The 21093-nt window shown below is 32.4% G+C and overlaps 2 protein-coding genes across 3 annotated transcripts; both read right to left on the bottom strand.

The window, feature by feature from the left end:
* Nucleotides 1–5184: 5184 nt before the first annotated feature.
* Nucleotides 5185–15070, bottom strand: LOC109795682 (alpha-1,4 glucan phosphorylase L-2 isozyme, chloroplastic/amyloplastic). Of its 2 annotated transcripts, XM_020355175.3 has the most exons (15): nt 14712–15069; nt 13735–13964; nt 13541–13642; nt 12884–13060; nt 12435–12710; nt 11948–12219; nt 10696–10813; nt 9455–9952; nt 9179–9331; nt 8564–8692; nt 7577–7813; nt 6963–7039; nt 6605–6791; nt 5844–6044; nt 5185–5557 (listed from the first exon to the last, which is right to left on the bottom strand). In XM_020355175.3, exons 1-15 carry the CDS (start codon nt 14923–14925, stop codon nt 5441–5443), a joined length of 2988 nt encoding a protein of 995 aa, XP_020210764.2. In that variant the 5' UTR covers nt 14926–15069; the 3' UTR covers nt 5185–5440. The 2 variants fall into 2 exon arrangements, with proteins under 2 accessions (XP_020210764.2, XP_020210773.2); XM_020355184.3 differs by lacking the exon at nt 5185–5557 and having other exon boundaries at nt 5958–6097; nt 14712–15070.
* A 759-nt stretch (nt 15071–15829) lies between these two features.
* Nucleotides 15830–20440, bottom strand: LOC109795696 (putative inactive purple acid phosphatase 2). The gene is made up of 2 exons (XM_020355197.3): nt 19654–20440; nt 15830–17448 (listed from the first exon to the last, which is right to left on the bottom strand). Exons 1-2 carry the CDS (start codon nt 20332–20334, stop codon nt 16162–16164), a joined length of 1968 nt encoding a protein of 655 aa, XP_020210786.2. The 5' UTR covers nt 20335–20440; the 3' UTR covers nt 15830–16161.
* Between the last annotated feature and the right edge of the window lie 653 nt (nt 20441–21093).

Raw genomic sequence — 21093 nt, 5'->3', positions numbered from 1 at the left:
CTTGAAAAGAAAAATCATAAAATAACATTCACTACAACACAATAAATATTTAGTAATATTTGAAAATTGTTACTTAATTGTATAAAAATGTTACTAAAAGTCTTTAGCAACATATTATCAAATGTTGTATATAGTCCATGTTGCTAAAGACTTTTAGTAACATTTTTATACAATTAGGCAACATTTTTCAAATGTTATCAAAGTAGTATTTTTGTAACATTTTAATAATGTTACTAAATTTTTGTTAATTTTATAAAATAATTAATTTTAATTTAGATATTAATCTCAATTACTATATTTTTTTTATATATCCTATACTCCTAAGGATTCTTTAAGAGAAGATTGAAGATCTCTTTAATTAGTCACCACTAATTACATATAAAATATCAAAGTTTATTTATCTTGAGTATAACTATATGATTATATATACTCTTTATGAGTCATTCGTTTATTCGATGTGGAACTTTAATTATGGATAACATTTAGATATGAGAGAAATATACTTTTTTTTATTCGATGTGTGACTTTGATTTTATAAGCACTTATAGTAACATTTTTTAAAAAAAATGTTACAAAATAACCTATATGACATTTTTTTACTCGATATGGAACTTTGATTTTGAAAACAATTAAAAAGAATAATATTGAAATAAAAAATGTTACTCTATCTAATGACATTTTTCAAAAAAATGTTACAAAATAATTTATTTATTCAATATATAGTAACATTTTAACAAATGTAAGAAAGAAAATGTTGCTAAAGAGTTAAAATGTAGTAGTGATTCAACATTAATCTTTTGTTTAATCTTATTCCTCAAGTGGTTAATTAAGGGGTGTATTGAATTAATTAGGATTTTAAAAGATTTTTTTAGTTAAAAAAAAGTCATGTGAATTTTAGAAGATTTTGCAGGATTTTCACGACTTTTAAGACTTTATAGAATTCCGCAAGACTTTAAATCAGGATTTTAATGGATTTTGCAGAACTTTGTGAACTTTGCAGAATTTCGTAAATTTTTTATATATGATAAGAGTTCAAGATTTTTTCATACATTTAAATTTAAAAAGAGTTAAAGACAAAAATAATAAGAAAAAAATAACAATGTCTGGATAAATAATAATAATAATAATTATCCGTAGTATCATGTCCTTCTAAATATCATTCACCCACATATTCATAGTTATATTAGTCCTCCAAGTATTAGCATCTTTTCGCTTTTGCTCGTGGGTTTTAATAATAGGGTTAAAATTATGATTTTTATTAATCGATAATGTTGAAGATGAAGGTTCGTCCACCACTCCAATTGCAAATTCATCATAATGATACTCTTTACGAAGAAAGTTATGTAGTGTTGCACATGCTAAAAATTATTCTAAACAACATTTCAAATTTGTTATAATTTGTGATTTAAAATAATTTATTTATAAATTTATAAATGATTAAAAAAATAGTGGGACAGCTAGCCTACTCTTTTATAACTAAATATGTTCATGCATTTTATATTGGTATTTAAGTGAAAGTTTGTCTTCATACACTTTTATTCATTTTAAATATCTTACAAATTTACAAACATCAACTAGGAGAAAAAAAAATCTAAAATTTGTTACAGGTACAAAATAATTTTTAAACTTTTTTAATTGCTTTCAATTATTCACCCGTAATGAAATATTTTTAGTATTAAATTCTAAGAAATTGTAATGTCTTGTGTTAATTTTATTTTTTAAATATAAAAAATCCTAATTTCACAATATAAAAATTAAAAATAAAATTCATATTAAAAAAAAGAAATAAAATAGTTGTTGAGTCATGAAAGGGGAAGGATAACAGTAACAAATTCTATAGAGGGAGAGAGATCGCAGTTTTTGTAGTGAGATGGTCCTTCCCCCAACTAAGATTCATTCTTATCTCATTCTACTCTCAAAAATCCTAACTCAAATTCATCTTATATATATATATATATATATATATATATTCATATTATAGTAAATCTAAATTGATTGCAAGGTCTTGAAGATCTACAATTGATTATAAAGATCAAAATATCAATTTTTTAGCTTTCATCTTTCCCTTTTCTTGACACATGTTATTAAAAAAATTACTACTTAAAAGTTACAATTTCAAGTGTTTTCTATGTTATATATCTAATGAACAAACTCAACTAAATAGAGCAAAATAGAGCAAAACAATTAAAGATAACGAAAAGAAAAATAGAGCAACTCAATGACACTATTATTTACACACAGGAGTTTCACCAAATAGGGAAATGGAATGAGAATAGTAGTACAGTATTATATATGAGTAGTAGTGCAATATTATTAGCAGAAAAAAAAATGGAGAAGACATGAGCTTAGAAAAAAAAATGAAAAACTCACTTAGAAATTATTGAAACACTTAAAAAGGGTTAAAACCCTATTTTGGTCCCTTATAATCTTTTTTTGTTTCAATTTAGTCCCTCATTAATTTTTGGTCTCAATTTGGTCCCAAATTAATTAATTGGTTTCAATTTAGTCCTAAATTAATTAATTGGTTTCAATGTAGGACTTTCCGTCCAAATTGTTTTAACGGTGTTAACTTTTGGCCACGTGGACGCCACGTAGATGCATACGTGGCATCCACGTGAATGAGAATTTTTTTTAAAACACCTGGACCCAGAACGGCCCGTTCTGAAACCGGAACGGGTCATTCTGGTTGCAAAATTAAAACATCACCAATGAAGCAGAACGGGCCGTTCTGAAATCAGAACGGGCCGTTCTGGTTTCAGAACGGCCCGTTCCAGAACTGTGAATAAAATATTCTTTACTTAATTGTGTTTTTGATATTATAATTATGCAATTTTGATCTCTAAGGTTTTAATTGAGTAATTTCAGTCCTTAAAAGATTATAATTGTGTAATTTTAGTCTCACAATTTTTAATTGAACAATTTTAATCTCTCAAATATCATAATTGTGGAATTTTAGTCTTTTTCATTAAAAATTTAATAATTTTAAAATTTTAATATATATATATATATATAATGTTTTAAAACTATATAATTGTTTGTTTATTTAAATTAACGTATATTATTTTTTTTAATGTATCAAATGATATATATTTACTATTACTAAATAAATAAAATTTATATATTATTAGTATTTTAATATTACTGATAAATTAATATCAATAATATTTTTACCCTTTTTTATAAATAAACTAATAATTTGATAAATATAACTTAATATATATTAATATACTTTTACAAAAATATAAATATATAAGATCAGATATATATTTCTAATTAATATACTTATATTTTTGTAAAAGTATATTAATATATAACAAGTTATATTTATCAAATTATTAGTTTTTCTATAAATATATTAATAATATTATTGATATAATATCGAAAATTATAATATACGTTAATTTGAATAGATAAATAATTATTTAATTTTAAAACATTATATATATATATATTAAAATTATTAATTTTTAATGGGAGAAACAAAAATCATACTATTATGATATTTGAGGGACTAAAATTGTTCAATTAAAAATTGAAGGACCAAAATCGCGCAATTATAATTCTTTAAGGACTAAAATTATGCAATTAAAATCTTGGAGATTACAAAACTGCACAATTGTAATACTTGAGGGATAAAAAATGCAATTAAACCAATATTCTTAATTAATTTTATTAAAAAATATAATAATTAATAAGATAAAAGGAATATCACTTTATAATTTTTTGCAACTTATTTAAGATTAAAGGAATAAAATGATAAAAATTAATAAGATAAACATAATAAAATAAAATATAAAAAAAATATTAATATATTTATTTTATTGGATATAATAACATAATTAAAATATAATTAATAATATATATTTTATAAAATTATTAATATTTTATATATAAAAAAAATAAAATAAAACCGGAACGGCCCGTTCTGAAACTGGAACGGGCCGTTCTGGTGCATTTTGGGTGTGTTAATTTTGCACTTGGAACGGGCCGTTCCGGATGCAAAATTAACACACCAAAAGTGCACCCAGAACGGCCCGTTCCGGTTTCAGAACGGGCCGTTCTGGGTCCAGGTGTTTTCAAAAAAATTCTCGTCCACGTGGATGCCACGTATGCATCTACGTGGCGTCCACGTGGCCAAAAGTTAACACCGTTAAAGCAATTTGGACGGAAAGTCCCACATTGAAACCAATTAATTAATTTAGGACTAAATTGAAACCAATTAATTAATTTGGGACCAAATTGAGACCAAAAATTAATTAGGGACTAAATTGAAACAAAAAAAGATTATAAGGGACCAAAATAGGGTTTTAACCCTTAAAAAGTTACTTCAAATAATCTTCCAAAATCTGATGGGTTATGGGATTGTTTTATGAATTTGGTATTTATAAATACCAGTAAAAAGTCATTCAAAATCTCTATAATATAACAATCCTTTAAAATTTTTATATTTTTAAATACCAATAAATTATTTTTAAGTTATAAAAAGTCTCAAATGAATACTAATGAATTTTAATGAACTCTTTAAAAAATCTTGAAAATTCATATTGAATACCACTAGATTGATTTTAAGTAACACAAAATCCTGATTGAATACCAACATAAACTAATACACCTACATAAGAGATTATGTATTGATTAATCTTTATATATTTAATATTGAGCAATTAACTGTTTATTAATTAAAAAAAAACGAGTAATTGTTGCGACGGTCATTTTTGTTGTCATATTTATCTAATAGTCTTTTTTTTTAAATAAAAGAAATTGTTAGCTAAACAGAAATGCATGTGGGGTGCCGTGATATTCATGAAGTGCGTGTTTGTTTCAGTTTTTAAACGGACTCTCCACGTCCAATTATCAATTTACGAAGAAGCTATTATTTTTTCCTTCGGTTAAATGTGAAAAATCAGGTTTTGCAGCTGATACAAACACACGGAATACTAGTTAAGTGAAAACTTAACGTTAATTCGTGTATGCAGCAGTTCCCATGTAAAGTTGTACAAGCTGGTTTTTTATAGAGTAGAATCAGAATCAGAATCTATTTCAATACAAATTTAAAAGTTTTTTACGAGTTTATCTGTTAAAAAATGTTCTTTATTCTTAATAAAAAAAAGTTTCAAAAATACTCCTAATTTGTATTAAACGTTTTTATAATTTTATTTGATTTTGATTACATAGTTCAAAATCTGCATTCAAAATAGAATCGTAGGTTTAATTTTATTTGATTTTTTTTCTTACACATACAACAAAATACAAAATGTATGAAGAAAACATTAACTCTGGTGGAACAACAGAGGAGGTTCTCATCTATATATTGCACTAGCTAGGTGATTTAAGAAAATTAATTAAACCCGTCCTCAATGTTTTCAAGCCCTCGTGAACTTTAATTAGAAGAGACGAAGAAGCTGAAAATGGAAAAAATTCACGAAGCATGAGTAACTTTTCAAGCCAATTTAACTGGTTCAATTCTCCATATATCTCTAGCATATTCATGAATGGTCCGGTCACTGCTGAACTTGTATGAACCAGCTGTGTTAAGGATCGACATTTTTGTCCATCTCTGCACCCACATCAATGAAATTTTGAATCACTACATGAGCCACATGGCACGGTTGATATCATAGTAACTACTTGCATTAAAACCTATGTATTAAGCAATATGATATAGAAATGTGTCGAATGAATGCTATTTCATTTATTATGTTCGTGAGAAATTCATGCTAATAAATTTGGACATTTGTAGGAAGATAGGTGCTAATCAGGAATTAAATTGGACAAAGAAGTTCATATGCAAATTCATGTTTAGTTCTTCTTGTCAACTTCTTCTTGGCAAAGATAATACTTACTTTTTGATCACGATATGCCTTGTCAACTTCTTCTTGGCACTCCAAGTAGCTAGGGAAGTCCTTTCCAACAAGGAAATAATCAGCACGACCATAGCCTTCATTCCCTTCCAAGGAACCCATCAATTCTTCGTAATTGTAGGGCCCAAAAACACCACTTCTTACATATGCCTTAACTTCTTCAAACCTTGGGTCTGGTACAAACTGTGCATATTATGTAACAAAACCATACAACATTGAGATTATGATAATTCCACCTGTTTGGAATAAAATAATAAGAGTTTAATTTTTATATATTGTTAATGTAAACCAATTTACACAGCCAATCAATCAGAAATTATTGTTGATATGACTTTTAATGTACTTATTATAAAAATTAACAAACTTACCATAAATGACAATTTGTAATAAGATAATAGTGTAAGAATCTTTTACACTACCTGTGCATATACTATTTATTCAAATAATAATGACTTAGAGGATGTAGAGACTGACTTTCATAGAATCTTCAATTATTAGATTATATATAATTTGTTGCTTCCCACAATGCAAATACAATATTTGGAAATGCATCATGGTAGTTGAGCGTATTAGCAGAACATGAGGGTCCTGAACTTGTTTAAGCTTTTACAGTAGATGTTACTTTTACTTTCAGCCAATGCTATTCACTGATATGGAAGAGTGTGAGAAAAACAAGGAAGGAAAAGGATAGAAAGCATTGAATGATGAATCATTGATTCTTATTTCTTTTAAAATTTAGTTACCTTTCCCTCAGCTCTTTTTTTCCGTAGACCAGCAATTTCTTGAGCTCGTGCACCAAAAAGAAAGAAGTTATCCTCTCCAACCTCTTCTCTTATTTCAACATTAGCTCCATCAAGAGTTCCTATAAGTATGCATCCATTCATTGCGAATTTCATATTGCTTGTTCCACTGGCCTCCATCCCGGCCGTACTAAACAAACAGGCAAAAAAATGTAAGAAACAAAAACTTGTAGCATTAATGATAACATCAGCCGTATAAAATGAATTCAAATTAGGATTTACAAGATTACAAAACCAACCAATTTGATTGTAAACCAAAAGTAATTTATTTTATAAAAGAATCACTAATAAAGAAAAGTACCTGATGTGCTGGGACAACTCACTGCCAGGAATTAGCATTTCAGCAACACTGACATTGTAATCAGGAACAAATACAACCTACAGATTAAGACAAGGACTAAGGTTAGTCTTACTTTATAGAAGAAAAAAAAGAGAGAATATTTAACACCCATTGTCATAATTATTTTGGATTTTCCTTGGAGACTTGGCTAACCAACAACTTAAAAATTCTTGGCCAACATCTTATATTTATATTTTTGTGCGGGAGGGATCTCGATATACTTATGATCATTATGAAGTCTGAGGTATCAGCATGAAGCTGTTAGTTACTTTAGTCCATTTCTCATGAGATGTTTAATTATTTAACTTATAGACATGAACCAAATCCTCCGGACAATAAAGTAGAATTTTTTTTTTTGTTAAGGAAGAGATCTAAGACCTGGTGTGGGAGGGAAAGGCTAAACCAAAGGCAAAGCGGCCTGAATGGGATTTAATCCAGGAGTAAGCTACTTCCAGAGTGGCATTTCAGAGAAAAACAAATAGATTTTTATTTAACCATCATTAGGCAAGTGAAACCAAAATATTGAATGACATCATACTTGTGCTTAGATATCTATCCCCCAAATTGAATCATACCTTCAAAAGATCTCCAATCTCTGGATCATGATTGATTGTAGCTCCTACATCTGTGATGAATTTTACTATCCTCTTGGCTTGAACATATGTTGCAAATGCTTTCCCCCCAAAAATACAAACTCGAGGAACAAACATTTCTTTTCTTTCCTTAGCACTCAATTCTTTCATCTTTTTGTAGCGATAAACAATTCCCATAATATTCAGTAACTGTCGTTTGTATTCATGAATGCGCTTCACCTGAAAATGAATACATTAGATCTATCTCTCATCTTTAATTGAGTGCAGATAAAACATGCCATTGGAATTTTAATTTTATCCATTTCTCCCAAGTAGGATTTTATGCAAGACTTGATCTCTAGTGAAATAACAATGATTGGGTTTTTATGTGTAGTTTAGTAATTGGTCATATCCAGTTGTGATTTATTTTTAGTTAATAATCATCACCTAATTCACCTGTGTATTTGTGGAGAAAATATTACATACTCCAAAAGCATTACATTTAGCCAATAAAAATAAAATATGGAATAAAAATTGAATCTGTGTTGTTAGACTAACTTTAAAACAAAATTTAGATGGTTAATTGCAACACTATTAAAGTATGTAAGAATCTCTCACAAAAGGTTGATGTTATTTTGCAGTACAGGATTTTTTAGCTAACAATACAGGGTTGAGTCCCTTCTCTTCTGTGGCAAATTGACCCCTATTAAATTACAAGAGTTTCTATAACAACTGAGGAGAAGATGACTATGAGTCTGAGATCCTACTGCCCAAGCGTTGCTAGGAATTCTAAATCAATACTAATATCAAAAGCAAACACCTTTGTGAATTATGTATGATTGAGTTGTTATCACTGAAGTATCAAGGAAGAACCACGAACTGACATTTATTCCTTGGTCAAGATGAAAATATGCACTCCAGTCCTTCGATACAAATGTTAACTAAAACAGTAGAAGAAAGAAATTAAGTGGTTGGTGACAGATAACCAACCTGTACATCAAACATCGCATTTGGATCGACAGCATAACCCGTTTTCTCTTTGAGAAATGATGCAACCTTAATCTTATTTCTTCTTTTTGCTTCTATCCACTCTAGCTGTAGATCCTCATTATCTGCAAACTGTTAAATAAAATTCATTTATATGAAAAAAAATAGAAACTATTGGAATATACGAAAATATTTTATCATAGCTTAGATTATCCTCTAAGATTAGTTTCCCTATTCCTCATTATCTCATAGGAATTAGGATTAGTTACCATATTTCCTAAGAATTATGATTAATACAAAAACAGGTTAGTGCTCTAGGTTGTAGAAGAACTAATTTATCAACACACTTTCGTTCTCTTAAATATCATTTAGTGATTCACTCTCTTATATTTTTTCCCCAATATCTAAAATCCCATAATTTCAATAAGAACTAAAGAGTACCATGGAGATTGTGCATAAAAAAATTGTGCACCAACTTTAAACCACCTATATTGCTTGCTGCTACTATAAAGTTATGTATATGATCAGTCATGCACATATATTCATTATCCAACTGTGGAAGTTAAATCATGTCACGAACAACTTACCTAATTCAAATATTATTTTAAATTAATTTACCTTGCGAAGTATAGCCAATTTCTCAAGATCCGTTACCCAGTCTTCTGTTCCAATCCACTTGGTTATGATTTTACTGAGATCAGGATTACAGAAACGGATCCATCTTCTTGGAGTCACCCCATTTGTTTTATTCTGGAATTTCTCAGGCCACAACTGTCAAAAGTTATATGATAATGAAATTTGATTATCATTTTATTTTTTGGATGTATATATACAGAGAGATCCCAAGAAATAATTGTTCTTGAAATCATAGAAAGAGTCTGCTGGTATTGTTACCTTGTAAAATTCATTAAAAACTTCCTCTTTTACAATCTCGCTATGAATTGCAGCTACCCCATTTACAGAAAACCCACCAACAACGCATAGATTAGCCATGCGAACCATCATTGGTAGTTTTGGATCAACTTTGAATCTCACTTCTATTTTATTGTCAATATCCTCTTCAACAGATGGGTTTTCATTATCTTCTTGTTCCTCTTCTCCTACTACATCATCATCATCATCGTCCTCTTTTTCTTCTTTTTCTTCTTCTTCTTCTTCTTCTTCTTCTTCTTCTTCTTCTTCTTTTTCCTTTTTTTCCGTTGCCTTTATTTCATTATCATCAACATCAATTTCCTCCACAGAATCAACAGTAGGAGTGTCTGTTTTAATATTAAGCAACTCCAACACTGAGTTAGGAAACTCGATATTTTCTAGTATTCTCATTTTTTTAAATCTTTGTTCCAACAAGTCGAGATCACCCGTCCCATACTCAGCAATGATCTCATGTATCAACTGCATAACAAAGCAAACATGCATAACATTAAATAAGATAAGATTTCATAAAGAATGACATGTGAATGGACATATGAACTGAGTGTTGGGAACAAAAAAATCTCCTTTTTTTACGCACAATAATAATGAGAAACACATTAAAACAACATCATAAAAGAAATATAAAAGGATCACACAATTTATTTAATGTAGTTCAGTTCTTCATGCCTACGTCCAAGATGTTTATTATTTATCTCAAAATATATTACATATATACCCTGAAAATCCTCCCTTCAAGTTTTGTGGATGAAACTTGAAAATTTCTTCTTCACAAGTTTTATAGGTGAAACTTGGAAATCCAATTCTCACAAATTCTCTAGCGAAACTTGAAAATCCTTCTTCACAAGTTTTCTGACGAAACTTGAAAATCCCCCTTCACAAGTTTTCTAGCGAAACTTGGAAACCCTCTTTCATATGATCTCCTTTCTCATTTAACATGATGACCCCCTCTACAAGTCGAGTGTTTCTTCTCATCTCAAGAGTCTTTATTTATTGACCTTACATCCTAATTTTAAAATAGAAAATAAATCTCTAAAATAAATATAATATATTTCAATTATAAACGATATCCTAAAAGAATCAATATCTTTTAAATCTAAATATCTCAAATATTTGAATTTGAAAATTTGAATTGTTTTTTCAACACCGAGAACTATACATAGCATGACAATCTGAAAATCATAGCCACATATGTTTGACATTACCTCCTCGTCTATCCTTCTTATTATTTCCACATGTCGGGGAAGCAAATCCTGCAGAAGTGTCAAACTCCATTTCTCTAGTGCCTCCGGTAGAACTGTGTGGTTTGTGTAAGCAACCGTTCTAACAGAAGATTCATTAAAAGAGGTATCAGACAATGTTTAAAAATCGACGTAGTAGTGACATTCGAAAGTGAATCAAAAAAGAACTTAATGTGTTAAAAATGGTATTATTAAAATAGGAACCAGCTCTATCTGTGTAAGTTGGCAGATTGGTACTTTGGCAATGTAGCATAAGCAGTTTTGTTTACACAATTGCATCCAAGCCAAAGATTAAAAAAGAAACTTTAGAACAAAACAAGCTTGCTAACCCTTACAAGTAAATAATATTTTTAGGTTAAAATATATTTTTAGTCTTTATAGTTTCACTTACTTTATCTTTTAGTTCTTATATTTTAAAATAAACATTTTTAGTCTCGATACTTATCTTTTTCAATCTTTTTTTTGTCCTTATAGTTTAAGATAGAAATTTTTAATCTTTATACTTTCAGTCTTTTAATTCTTTTAGTCTCTATAGTTTTTTTTTATAATGTTGTCTCTTTTGTGTTGACGTGATAAAGATCTGCAATTTTGTAAGGGTTAAAAAAATGTCTCAACAATGAGTGTCACAAGTGAGGGTGCAAAAGAGATATAAAGTATCGAGAGACCTAATTTAGAATAATTCTAACATCATAAATTCGACATAAGACATAAAGTTGGATTAATACCTCTATCACGTCAACACAAAAAAGATAATGTTACAAAAAAATTAATAACAAGGACTAAAAGAATTAAAATACTACAAGAATATGAACTAAAAGGATTAAAGTATAGGGACTTAAAAGCTTAAACTATAGGGACTAAAAGAGACTGAAAAAAAATAAATATAAAGACTAAAAAGGTCTACTTTAAATTATAGAGACTAAAAAGTAAAAAGTAAGTGAAATTATAGGGGCTAAAAAGTATTTAACCATATTTTTAAACACCAATTCTCCTAAAAGCAACATTCCCCCTTAGGAAGATCCCTTTCGGCTTAAAGCATGGACTAAGCCCTTGCCTCGTGCTGAAATTCAACTTAATCAATGGTATTGAACTAGGAGGCTATAATACCATTTTAATGAATAAATCTACTAAAAGTCTAAACTATTAGCTGAAATCTCAACAATGGTTTATATCTTTCAATATAAGGTGAATACACAGACTTTGCAAAAGGAAGCACCTCTTAGTAATATTCCAGGCTTTCTCCCAACTTAAACCCTTCACATCCATCAATATCCTAATTAGCTCAGGAATGCAAAGAGTTGGATGAGTATCATTCATTTGCACCACCACTTTATCGGGGAGTGTGTCCCAGTTTACTCTCTTTCCCGATCTCTTTTCAAAGCGTGCAACGATGTCCTGGAGAGAGGCAGAGCAAAGTGTGTATTGTTGCTTCAGCCGTAGAGTCTTTCCTTCTATTGATTCATCACCAGGGTACAGAACATAGCAGATCTGATTGCAATATAACATTTTAAAAAAAAAAATTAGCATCATTTGTGATTTATGCAGATAGTCTACTGTAGTTAGTGTTAATACAACAAAATTTATCTGATGAAATAGTGGTGTAAGTACAATTTGTAGCAAGAAGAAAATAAGCTTTTGTTCATAAAACAGCTACAACTTACAATATTCTTAAAGTTAAAGGGAAAAAAAAATGTTCCACAGACCTTCTCGGCATTATTCATAACAGCATATGCTTTGGTATGATCTCCAGAATTATAAGCTCGCAAATCAAATTCTTCAGGTGAAACTTTAGTGGACCACAAACGCAGGTTTATAGTGGTTCTAGTTTTGTATCCAGGTATTGGAACATCATAAGCAACAGCCAATATATTTTCTCCTCCAACCCACTGTTTACTTCCATTTGGCCCTGAAATAACTTCTCCATAGAATTTAACTGGATAAGAGACATCATTTCTCAGAATTTCCCAAGGATTTCCCATCTGCATAGAGACACTTCAGTCAGTGAATCAACATTAGAACTTCTGACTTTACTAAAATAGCCTTCCAAAGCTCCCAAAGAGAGTAATAAAAAAAGTTAAAGAACAATGCATGCCTACCCTAATATGAAAAGTGGCTTCGCCATTAACTGTGAATAGATGCATATAAATATTACCTCAAGCCAGTTTTCAGCAACTTCCACCTGTCCATCCTTCGTTATATGCTGTTTGAATAAACCATACTTGTATCTAAGTCCATATCCCCATGCAGGGTAATTCAAAGTTGCCAAGGAGTCCAGAAAGCAAGAAGCAAGCCGACCTAATCCCCCATTCCCAAGGGCGGCATCTGGCTCCTGTGGATTGCACATATATTTGCATTCAAATAAACTCTACTTCATTATTAACAGCCTGTGCATAAAACTGACATTCCTGAAGTGTTATTATGCGGTTCTTCTGCAGTTTTTCATAGTCCTTTAGGAGTTTGTTTCCATAAAAGATAAATGCTCTTTACTGTTAAACTTGATTACTTGTTTCCTAACAATATTCTCTAAAAAGAATCTTTAATGATCTGGGGAATCAAACATGAAACTAATTATTTGAAACTATAGTTATTGTCTAGATAAATCCTAGCTTACTAATAGTTATTAAAGAAACGGTGAATAATAACAGCAGAAAATCCTCAAGATAATAGATAACAATTTTGTTAAATGGACACGGAAGCATTAGTCTTGCAGTCTTGCTCAACTTTCACTTAACATGCTATCTTTAGGGCTAATTGATATACAAAAATTAACAAACTTTATAGTTTCTGACAAGAAGTAATATGAATAAACCTGATTAGCCACATCTTCTAAATTGTGACCCAGCTTTCTGAGAGCCTCTGCATAAGGACCAGAGAGCGATAAATTCCCAATTGCATTTAGCAATGCCCTACCCTTCACAATCAGGAAAAAATAGTAATTAAAATTGGAAATCACTTTCGCAATGAAAATGACCTATGCCTCAATAAAGAGAACTCAATATGAACCTGTAGAAACTCCATAGACATATAATAAGCTTGCTTAACATTCATCCTTTCATAGTAGTCATTTGTTAGATTCCAATTTATGATGAGGGAATCACGAACACTCTCTGCAGTTGCAAAGTAAGCCTTACTGAGTTCGAACTGCTCTGGAGAAAAAGGGGTGGTGAACTCGGCATGGAATTTGATGCTTGAAGCAATAGATGCAGAGTCTGGTATAAATTCATTGAAAGTGTCTGCAAGTTTTACGAGAGAAAGAATTGATAATAATTAGAACCTTGTTTACAGAAAAAAGAAAAACAAAGCGAGGTCTATATTGTAATACTAATAAATATATTTTAAGTTCAATAGAAACATAAAGATGAGGGGTAAATCTGGAGAATACTTCAAGAGGACACTGCTATATTGGCTGTGAAATTCCTTAAAAGAGTTGCTAGCGTGATTAACTGAATAAATAAACACCGAATTTATTCATCTAATATGAGGTTTTACCACTAATCCCATTAAGAATCAGAGAAACTTGTTTAGCATGAAAAGACTAGGAGAATGGAGCAACAGCACGCTAATCAGTCGAGTACCAGTCCTATATATCTCACGATACATCACCTTCAACAAAACTTACAATAATATAATGTTTATTTTAAAATTTAAAAAATTATGGAGAAATATTTCTCATGTTCTCTGAAATAACGTTAGTATGCGTTGTAAGCCATCTCCTATAGTGCCGCATTTTAACCCAATTAGATGTTCGGTGGAGAAAATGTAGTAAACAAAAAAAAAACACTATTTAGATCAGCTATAATGTGCATTGACAGTTAAATTAACTAAATCTATGCTTGAACATGATCATGGGCATGGTTCCCCACTTCTTATTTCTAAGAACACTAATGCCTCAACAACCAATTAAACCTAAAAATTGTTTCCCCAAAAGGAAAATATATAACTCCGAATTAGTAACTAAATAGAAAATGCAAGCAAGCAACCTTCAGTGGGTGGATCTTTCAGTTCCCGCTTCTTGTCACTGGCAACATTCTTCACATAGAGCTTTCGTATTGCCCTTCTGGAATTTGACTTTTTGATGGCAAACAATTGCCAAATATTGTGTCTTTGACTGAAACCTGTGAAACTTGATTTTGAATTGTGATGTAAAGGTGAGTTGGAATGCCTGCAGGGTGTTGAGAAGGGTAGAGCAGCCATTGCTGCTAGTCTTTATTTTTCCAAGCAGCGTGTCACAGAGGAAATAGCAACACGCAGCACAGAAATAATGTTTATGCCATGCTGCTTTGACTGGTGTGGAAGAAAAATAAAATGAGTGAAAGTGGAAGTGTGCAAGTGTGTTTGTCTTCTTATCTTTATTTAATATCTTGGTACTCTCAATCTAATTTTGAACACGAGCCAAAATATTGGTTGTCGCTATCTCCATTCCTTATTGTGACACTGGTTGGTTGGTCCTCATTCTTCCTTTCATGATCAAGAATCATCAGGATTTAACTGTATATACATGGAACTAGCTAATGACCAAATCACCCCTCCGATATTTTTCGGTTTCTGTCTTCCTCATTTTGATTTTTCAGTAATTTTTATCCACATATTGACACTGCACGCTGGCTCCTTGTCTGAATATGGCCACTTGGAGTGCAACGCAACATTGCTACTCTCCTATCCCTGGCTTAAAATCCTACACATGAAAAACAAGCTTTGGCTCGTAACAGCGCTATTTGCTCGTAACAAACACGATTCGAATTTGAATCTAGAACATTTTATTAATTGATGGGTTACATGTAAGTATGCCGTAAATGTTCGTTGAAACCAGAGGCTTGCTTGACTTTGTGAAGTGGTACAAGCATTTCTCCCTTCTATGTTTATGTATCAAAAAAAGACATGGCATACAAAATTCATTGATCAAATCATCAAAGTTACACTCATCTAACTTTTTTTCTTGCAACAGCATGGTCTCATCCGACAGATTATATTAACCTTAATGTACAACACAAGTCCCTAAGAAAATGCCTCATGCGGCACACAGCAAGAAAAATTGAATATATACAAAGATAGTCTCCCTTCTAAGTTTATGTATCAAGAAAAGACATGGCATACAAAATTTATGGATTAAATTGAGTAAATTCCTATTGCGACATCAAAGTTACACTCATCTAACTTTTTTTCTTACAACAGTATGGTCTCATCCGACAGATTATATTACCTTGAATGATGTACAACAACACAATAAAAATGCCTCATACGGCATAGTTCAGCAAGAAAATTTGAATATATACAAAGATAGGTCCTCAAGTATATGAGGTGACAGCTTAGGTATTTTAATCAAACAAGTACGAGTGGAACTCTATCAATTCCAAACCTTCATTCCCTCGTTTTTTTTGGGGGTGAACCTTCATGGCCTACTTAAAAAGGTGGTAAATAGTAATATACAGTTCAACTTTCCTCAGTCTTCACTGGAGTCCAATTGCTCGGGGCCTCAGATTTCTTCCTGCTTGTAACGTAACCAAATACGTAACCCATGAATGCCCCAAGCAACAGTACACTTCCTCCTTTGACATACCAAGACAATGTGGATTCTACAACCTGACTTCCAGGTTTAGAATTAGCATCACTAATAGCATCATTGATACTGCAATCTCCATTCCCACTGACAACCTCACCAGATGCCAGAATTTCCACCATATCATGCACCTCACCATCATGGTTTCCCACATAAGAAAGAACAAACTTCTGCTTTGTAGCCACGAGTCTAGTGTACCCAAACTCACCCCCTCGGTACAGAGACCGTTTTGGTTGTGGAAAGATTGGGTCCTCAAGATGATTGGGCCTCGGTTCCCAGATGGGTTGCCAGTCTTGCCCTGCCATGCCAATCACAATATGAACAGTATATGATTTTCCGTCCCCTGCTTTCTGACCCACATTACCACCACACGTGAAGTTATTCAGTGGACAAAACCTCTCGTACCTATGAACATGACCCCAAAGAGCAAGTGTGACATTGTTATTCACCAAAAGAGGTTCCAAGTGCTCAAGCATCTTTCCTCTTAAAGCAGCATCCCTATTTTCATGGCTGGTAGTGTACATTGGCCTGTGCCCTTGAACCACCACAAAAGGAGTCTTGTTCCTGTCAACTGATTCCAAATCATGTTTCAAGAACTTGTACTGGTTGCTCCCGGGAAGGAAATTGGTCTCTGTGGAAATATACACAAAGTGCACTGATCCCATATCAAATGAGTAATAAAGATTCTTAGTCGGTGGGGCTCCAGTTCCAGTGGGTTCTGAAGAGTTTCCAGGCATGTTGAACCTTAAACTGTAAGGCACACCACACTCACCACCCCCATCTTTCCCATAACCAGCCCAATCAGGTTTGAACGGCTGCAAAGGCCAGTTATACTCATGATTGCCAATGCAAACATGGTATGCCACTCTGGCCGCAACAGGTTCAATCTGAGTGAAAAAATGGTCCCACAACCATGAATAACCTCTTGCATAACTAATGTCTCCAATGTGAGAGACAAAGGCTGGCTTTTCACCTAGATCTTCAAGATCACGGAGGATCCATTTAATGGTTGATATGCTTTCATCTTGGGTTCGCAGATATGTATTATATGGTACAGCTGTTCCCATGTCACCAAACAGAAAGGCAATTGTTTCATCTGAATCACTATTCCGCGACACAAAACTATGAGTTGCACTCCAACCTCCTTTATCATTTCCAACCTGGCACATATTAAATTAATCTAATCAGTTAATATCTCAACATTTTTCCATTCATAAGGTATCACTGTTTGGGAGCAAAACATTAATTCTGTTCCTGAAACTGAATAACAGCAGGCAATTTAATCCTAATTCCTTACAAAAGCAAAATCAATCCCTCAAATAGGCAATAGCTCAATTAAACACTTATTCGACATTCTTTTAACAAGCAAAAACTTATTTACCAGTATAACTTTGAAACTTATTCATTTCAATAAGGTTTAAATAAAATTGAGTTTAATAGGCATGTAGTGTGAATATAAAAAGCTTTTAGATTGTCACTTAATAAAAAATCATGTAATATTACAAAAATTAACATACTCTCCGTCCATGATGATTTGTGATGTGACTAAATGACAATATTAAAAAAAAATTCAATAACAATTTATCTTATCACTACATCATATTAATGAATAAATTGACTGGATAAAGTGATCAAATCCTATTGAATTTATGTATACACTTATGGTGGAATAACGTAAACTCTTTAAAAAAACTAAAACCACTTTCACAGATGTTATAAATTAAACTCTTTCAAATGCTCGCGTGACCCATTAGTGCCCACTTCCAAATGTAGCATTTAAGCGGCACGGCATCCCACTTAATGTGATCCGACGAGACACATTAGCATCAGAGCCATAATAACCAAAACATAGGATAGGACCCTACTTTTAGCTGAGTGAGAGGGGTGGGTAAACGGACCGGTCTGGCCCGTTTAAGGTCCGGTCCGTAAAATCCGTGTTTTATACGGGCCGGATAAGTCCGGTCCATAAAATAAATGGACTTATTTTTTAAGTTCGTATCCTGACCACCAAAATCCGTTGATAACGGACCGGTCTGCGAGCCTAAATAATAGTTCAAAATAATAAATTCTTAAAAAATAAAAATACATAAAATTAGAAGAAGAAAAAAAAAATTTATAAGCTAAATTTTATCATACTAAAATTTATATAGTTAAAATGGTTTTAAATACTAAATATTAAAATAAAAATAATTACAAATACTTAAATAATAGTACCAAACTTTCAATAATAAAAGCATCAAAATGTCATAAAAGTAATTCAATTAACAAATACATACCAACTAAACATAATTTTATTGTCATCATAATTTAAAAAATTAAATACACAACTTAATATTAAAATCATAATATTTAAAAATATTAATTAGTAAAGGTCGCGGACTAGCCCACGAGCCCGCGGATTAAATCCACCAAGTCCGCAGACTTCACGAGCCGGGCTAAAAATTAGACATAATCATACGGATTTAAAAAAAACGGACCCCTCGTGGACCCGAATCCGTCTACCCACCCCTAAGTGAGACACTTAAAGTGCAACTTCTTATCACGTATTTGAAACTAGAAAAACTCTAAATAAGTCTACAAAATTTCTGATTATTTTATTTCAGTCTTTAAACTTAACAACTGTGACCGACAAAAAATAAGCATGTCTCTGAATTAGGAAAGTATTGTCCTAACAGTTTTCGAAACTAAGAAATTGCAAGACAAGTCCTGGAAAGTACATTTGGTCCAAAACTCGAAAAAAAAAATGTGATTATTGACATATGTATTATTTAGGAACCAAAATTGTAGTTCTTAGTTAATATAAGACTTATTTAACATTCTAAAAACTTATTCAACAATTTCTTTGTTTCAGAGACCCATAAAAGTGCCTTCTAAATTTATGACTAAAATGAATGTCTACTCGACTAATGAATTGCACCTTCATCAGAATTTATTTGAAATTTACTTTTGGGGAGTGCTAAAATGGTTTCCTCTAATATTTCCAACATTGAGCATCCCAAATTAAGATTTGTTTGGATAAACTTCTTAGGTAGCATTTTTAGAAAGAAAAAAAATAAACTTATGCATAAACTAACCCATACAACCTCTATCACATAACTTCATCAATTTACAAATAAGCTTCTATATACGCTAATTTTACTTATGGTAAAGCTTATTTGCTTTTTCTTTCCTATTTTTTATCCAAACAGGTGAAGTTTTATCCAATCCTTCACCATAATTTTACTTACGGTGAAGCTCATTTGCTTATAAATAAAATAGTTTTAGTTTACTCTACGGTGAAACCTATTCGCAAATCCAATCAAACCAAAAACATTTACTTCCCTAGTAAAATAAATAAATAAAAAATAAGTTTCATAGTTGAATACCCTGTAATAATACTTGTGCCCCTTCTTCAAGCCGGTGAGAAGCGCGTCGTGAACGTAACCGGGGTCCCTCCAGCCCACAGAAGAGTTGGCAGGCGCGTCGCACATGTGGTCCCTCTCGTACCTGCCCACGCGCGCGACGGCGACGCCCTGGAGCTCCTCCTCCCTCTCCCCGAACCTCACGTAGGTCTCGTCGGGGCCCCCCGTGACGTACATGACACGCATCTCATCCTGGCGCTCCGCGAACGCCAGATGGATCTGGTTGGGCCCGCGGCCCGGGAGGAAGCCCACCTCGGGGGAGAAGGCGAGGAGGCGGCTCGCCACGGGGAGCGGGTTGTGGTCGTGGTCCTGGCGCTTGGGGTTGATCTGGTCGCGCGTCCAGCGGAAGATGCGGAAGGAGTAGTTGGCGCGGAGGTTGACCACGGGGATGGAGAGGGAGCCGGAGCCCGTCCGCCACGTGGCGGATTCGTTGAGGAAGCGGTAGCCGAGGTACTGCTCGTGCGGGGAGGTCGCCGGGGAGTAGATACCCAGGAAGTCCAGGTCGGAGGGGGCGGAGACGCCGGTCCACGTCAGGTGGACGGTGTCGCCGGAGTTTGTCAGGCTGGTGGGAACGGCGGAGAGGGAGGGTTTGGATTGCGTGAGGGGGAAGTGGAAGAGGAAGAGGAAGAGGAGGATCGGAATCATGGTGGTTGTGGTTCGTGGATTTGGGATTATGGATCCATCATTTTTCTTTATTCATTCTTCGCCTTTGTTTCCTGTTGAATTTTCTGCGATTTTATTTTATTATAATAAACAATTCAATTACTGCTTCCTGAGAAATTAAATTTTTGTTGTTGATTATTTATTCTTAGCTGTTGGAATATTTTCTTCCCGGTTTTTTTTTTTTTTTTTTTTTTATCAAACGAAGAAAAAATAGATTGAGTTAAATATATTTTTTCCCGAGTTAAATTTCTTGGGATTAATTTTAATTTTTGAAAAATTTTATCCTATTTTGGTCATTTAATATAGAAATGTAGCATTGAGTGATTTGAATATTACTTTGAAGAATAATACATCTTCTGATATCTAAAACATATCCAAAATATTAAAATATTAATATTTTATAATAAATTTATTATAAAATAATTATTTAACTGAATATTTTATAATATAAATTAATATTTTATTTAATCGAAACGATTTTCGAAAGATCTTTTGAATTATTTATCATTTTTCTATCACTTTAATACATGATTCTAAGGCTTTGATGTGATGCAGTAATATACATAAAAAAAAAATTTATACCACTTCGATCCAATCAGGGGCTGAGGCAGGGGTAGGCATGGCAACGGGGCGGGGGCGGGTTTTACGTTCCCCGCCCCCGCCCCCGCAAATTTAAACCGCTCCCGCCCCCGCCCCCGATACCCGCCGGGGGTAAAATCTAGGTCCCCATCCCCGTCCCCG

The sequence above is a fragment of the Cajanus cajan genome, chromosome 3, assembly GCF_000230855.2.
Source record: "Cajanus cajan strain Asha chromosome 3, NIPB_CcT2T_4, whole genome shotgun sequence".
Taxonomy (NCBI): domain Eukaryota; kingdom Viridiplantae; phylum Streptophyta; class Magnoliopsida; order Fabales; family Fabaceae; genus Cajanus; species Cajanus cajan.
The sequence above is the reverse complement of the archived record's forward strand: the minus strand, read 5'-3'. Positions and strand labels throughout refer to the sequence as shown.

What these genes read in the sequence shown, in the direction of transcription:
- LOC109795696 (XM_020355197.3), bottom strand. Translation starts at nt 20,334, where the DNA reads ATGATTCCGATCCTCCTCTTCCTCTTCCTCTTCCACTTCCCCCTCACG. An exon ending in GGCACAAGTATTATTACAGG is followed by an intron (nt 17,449 to 19,653) that starts GTATTCAACTAT and finishes AATATGTGCCAG; the next exon opens with GTTGGAAATGATAAAGGAGG.
- LOC109795682 (XM_020355175.3), bottom strand. Translation starts at nt 14,925, where the DNA reads ATGGCTGCTCTACCCTTCTCAACACCCTGCAGGCATTCCAACTCACCT. An exon ending in TTATGAATAATGCCGAGAAG is followed by an intron (nt 12,220 to 12,434) that starts GTCTGTGGAACA and finishes TATTGCAATCAG; the next exon opens with ATCTGCTATGTTCTGTACCC. An exon ending in ATGCGATGTTTGATGTACAG is followed by an intron (nt 7,814 to 8,563) that starts GTTGGTTATCTG and finishes ATTCATTTTCAG; the next exon opens with GTGAAGCGCATTCATGAATA.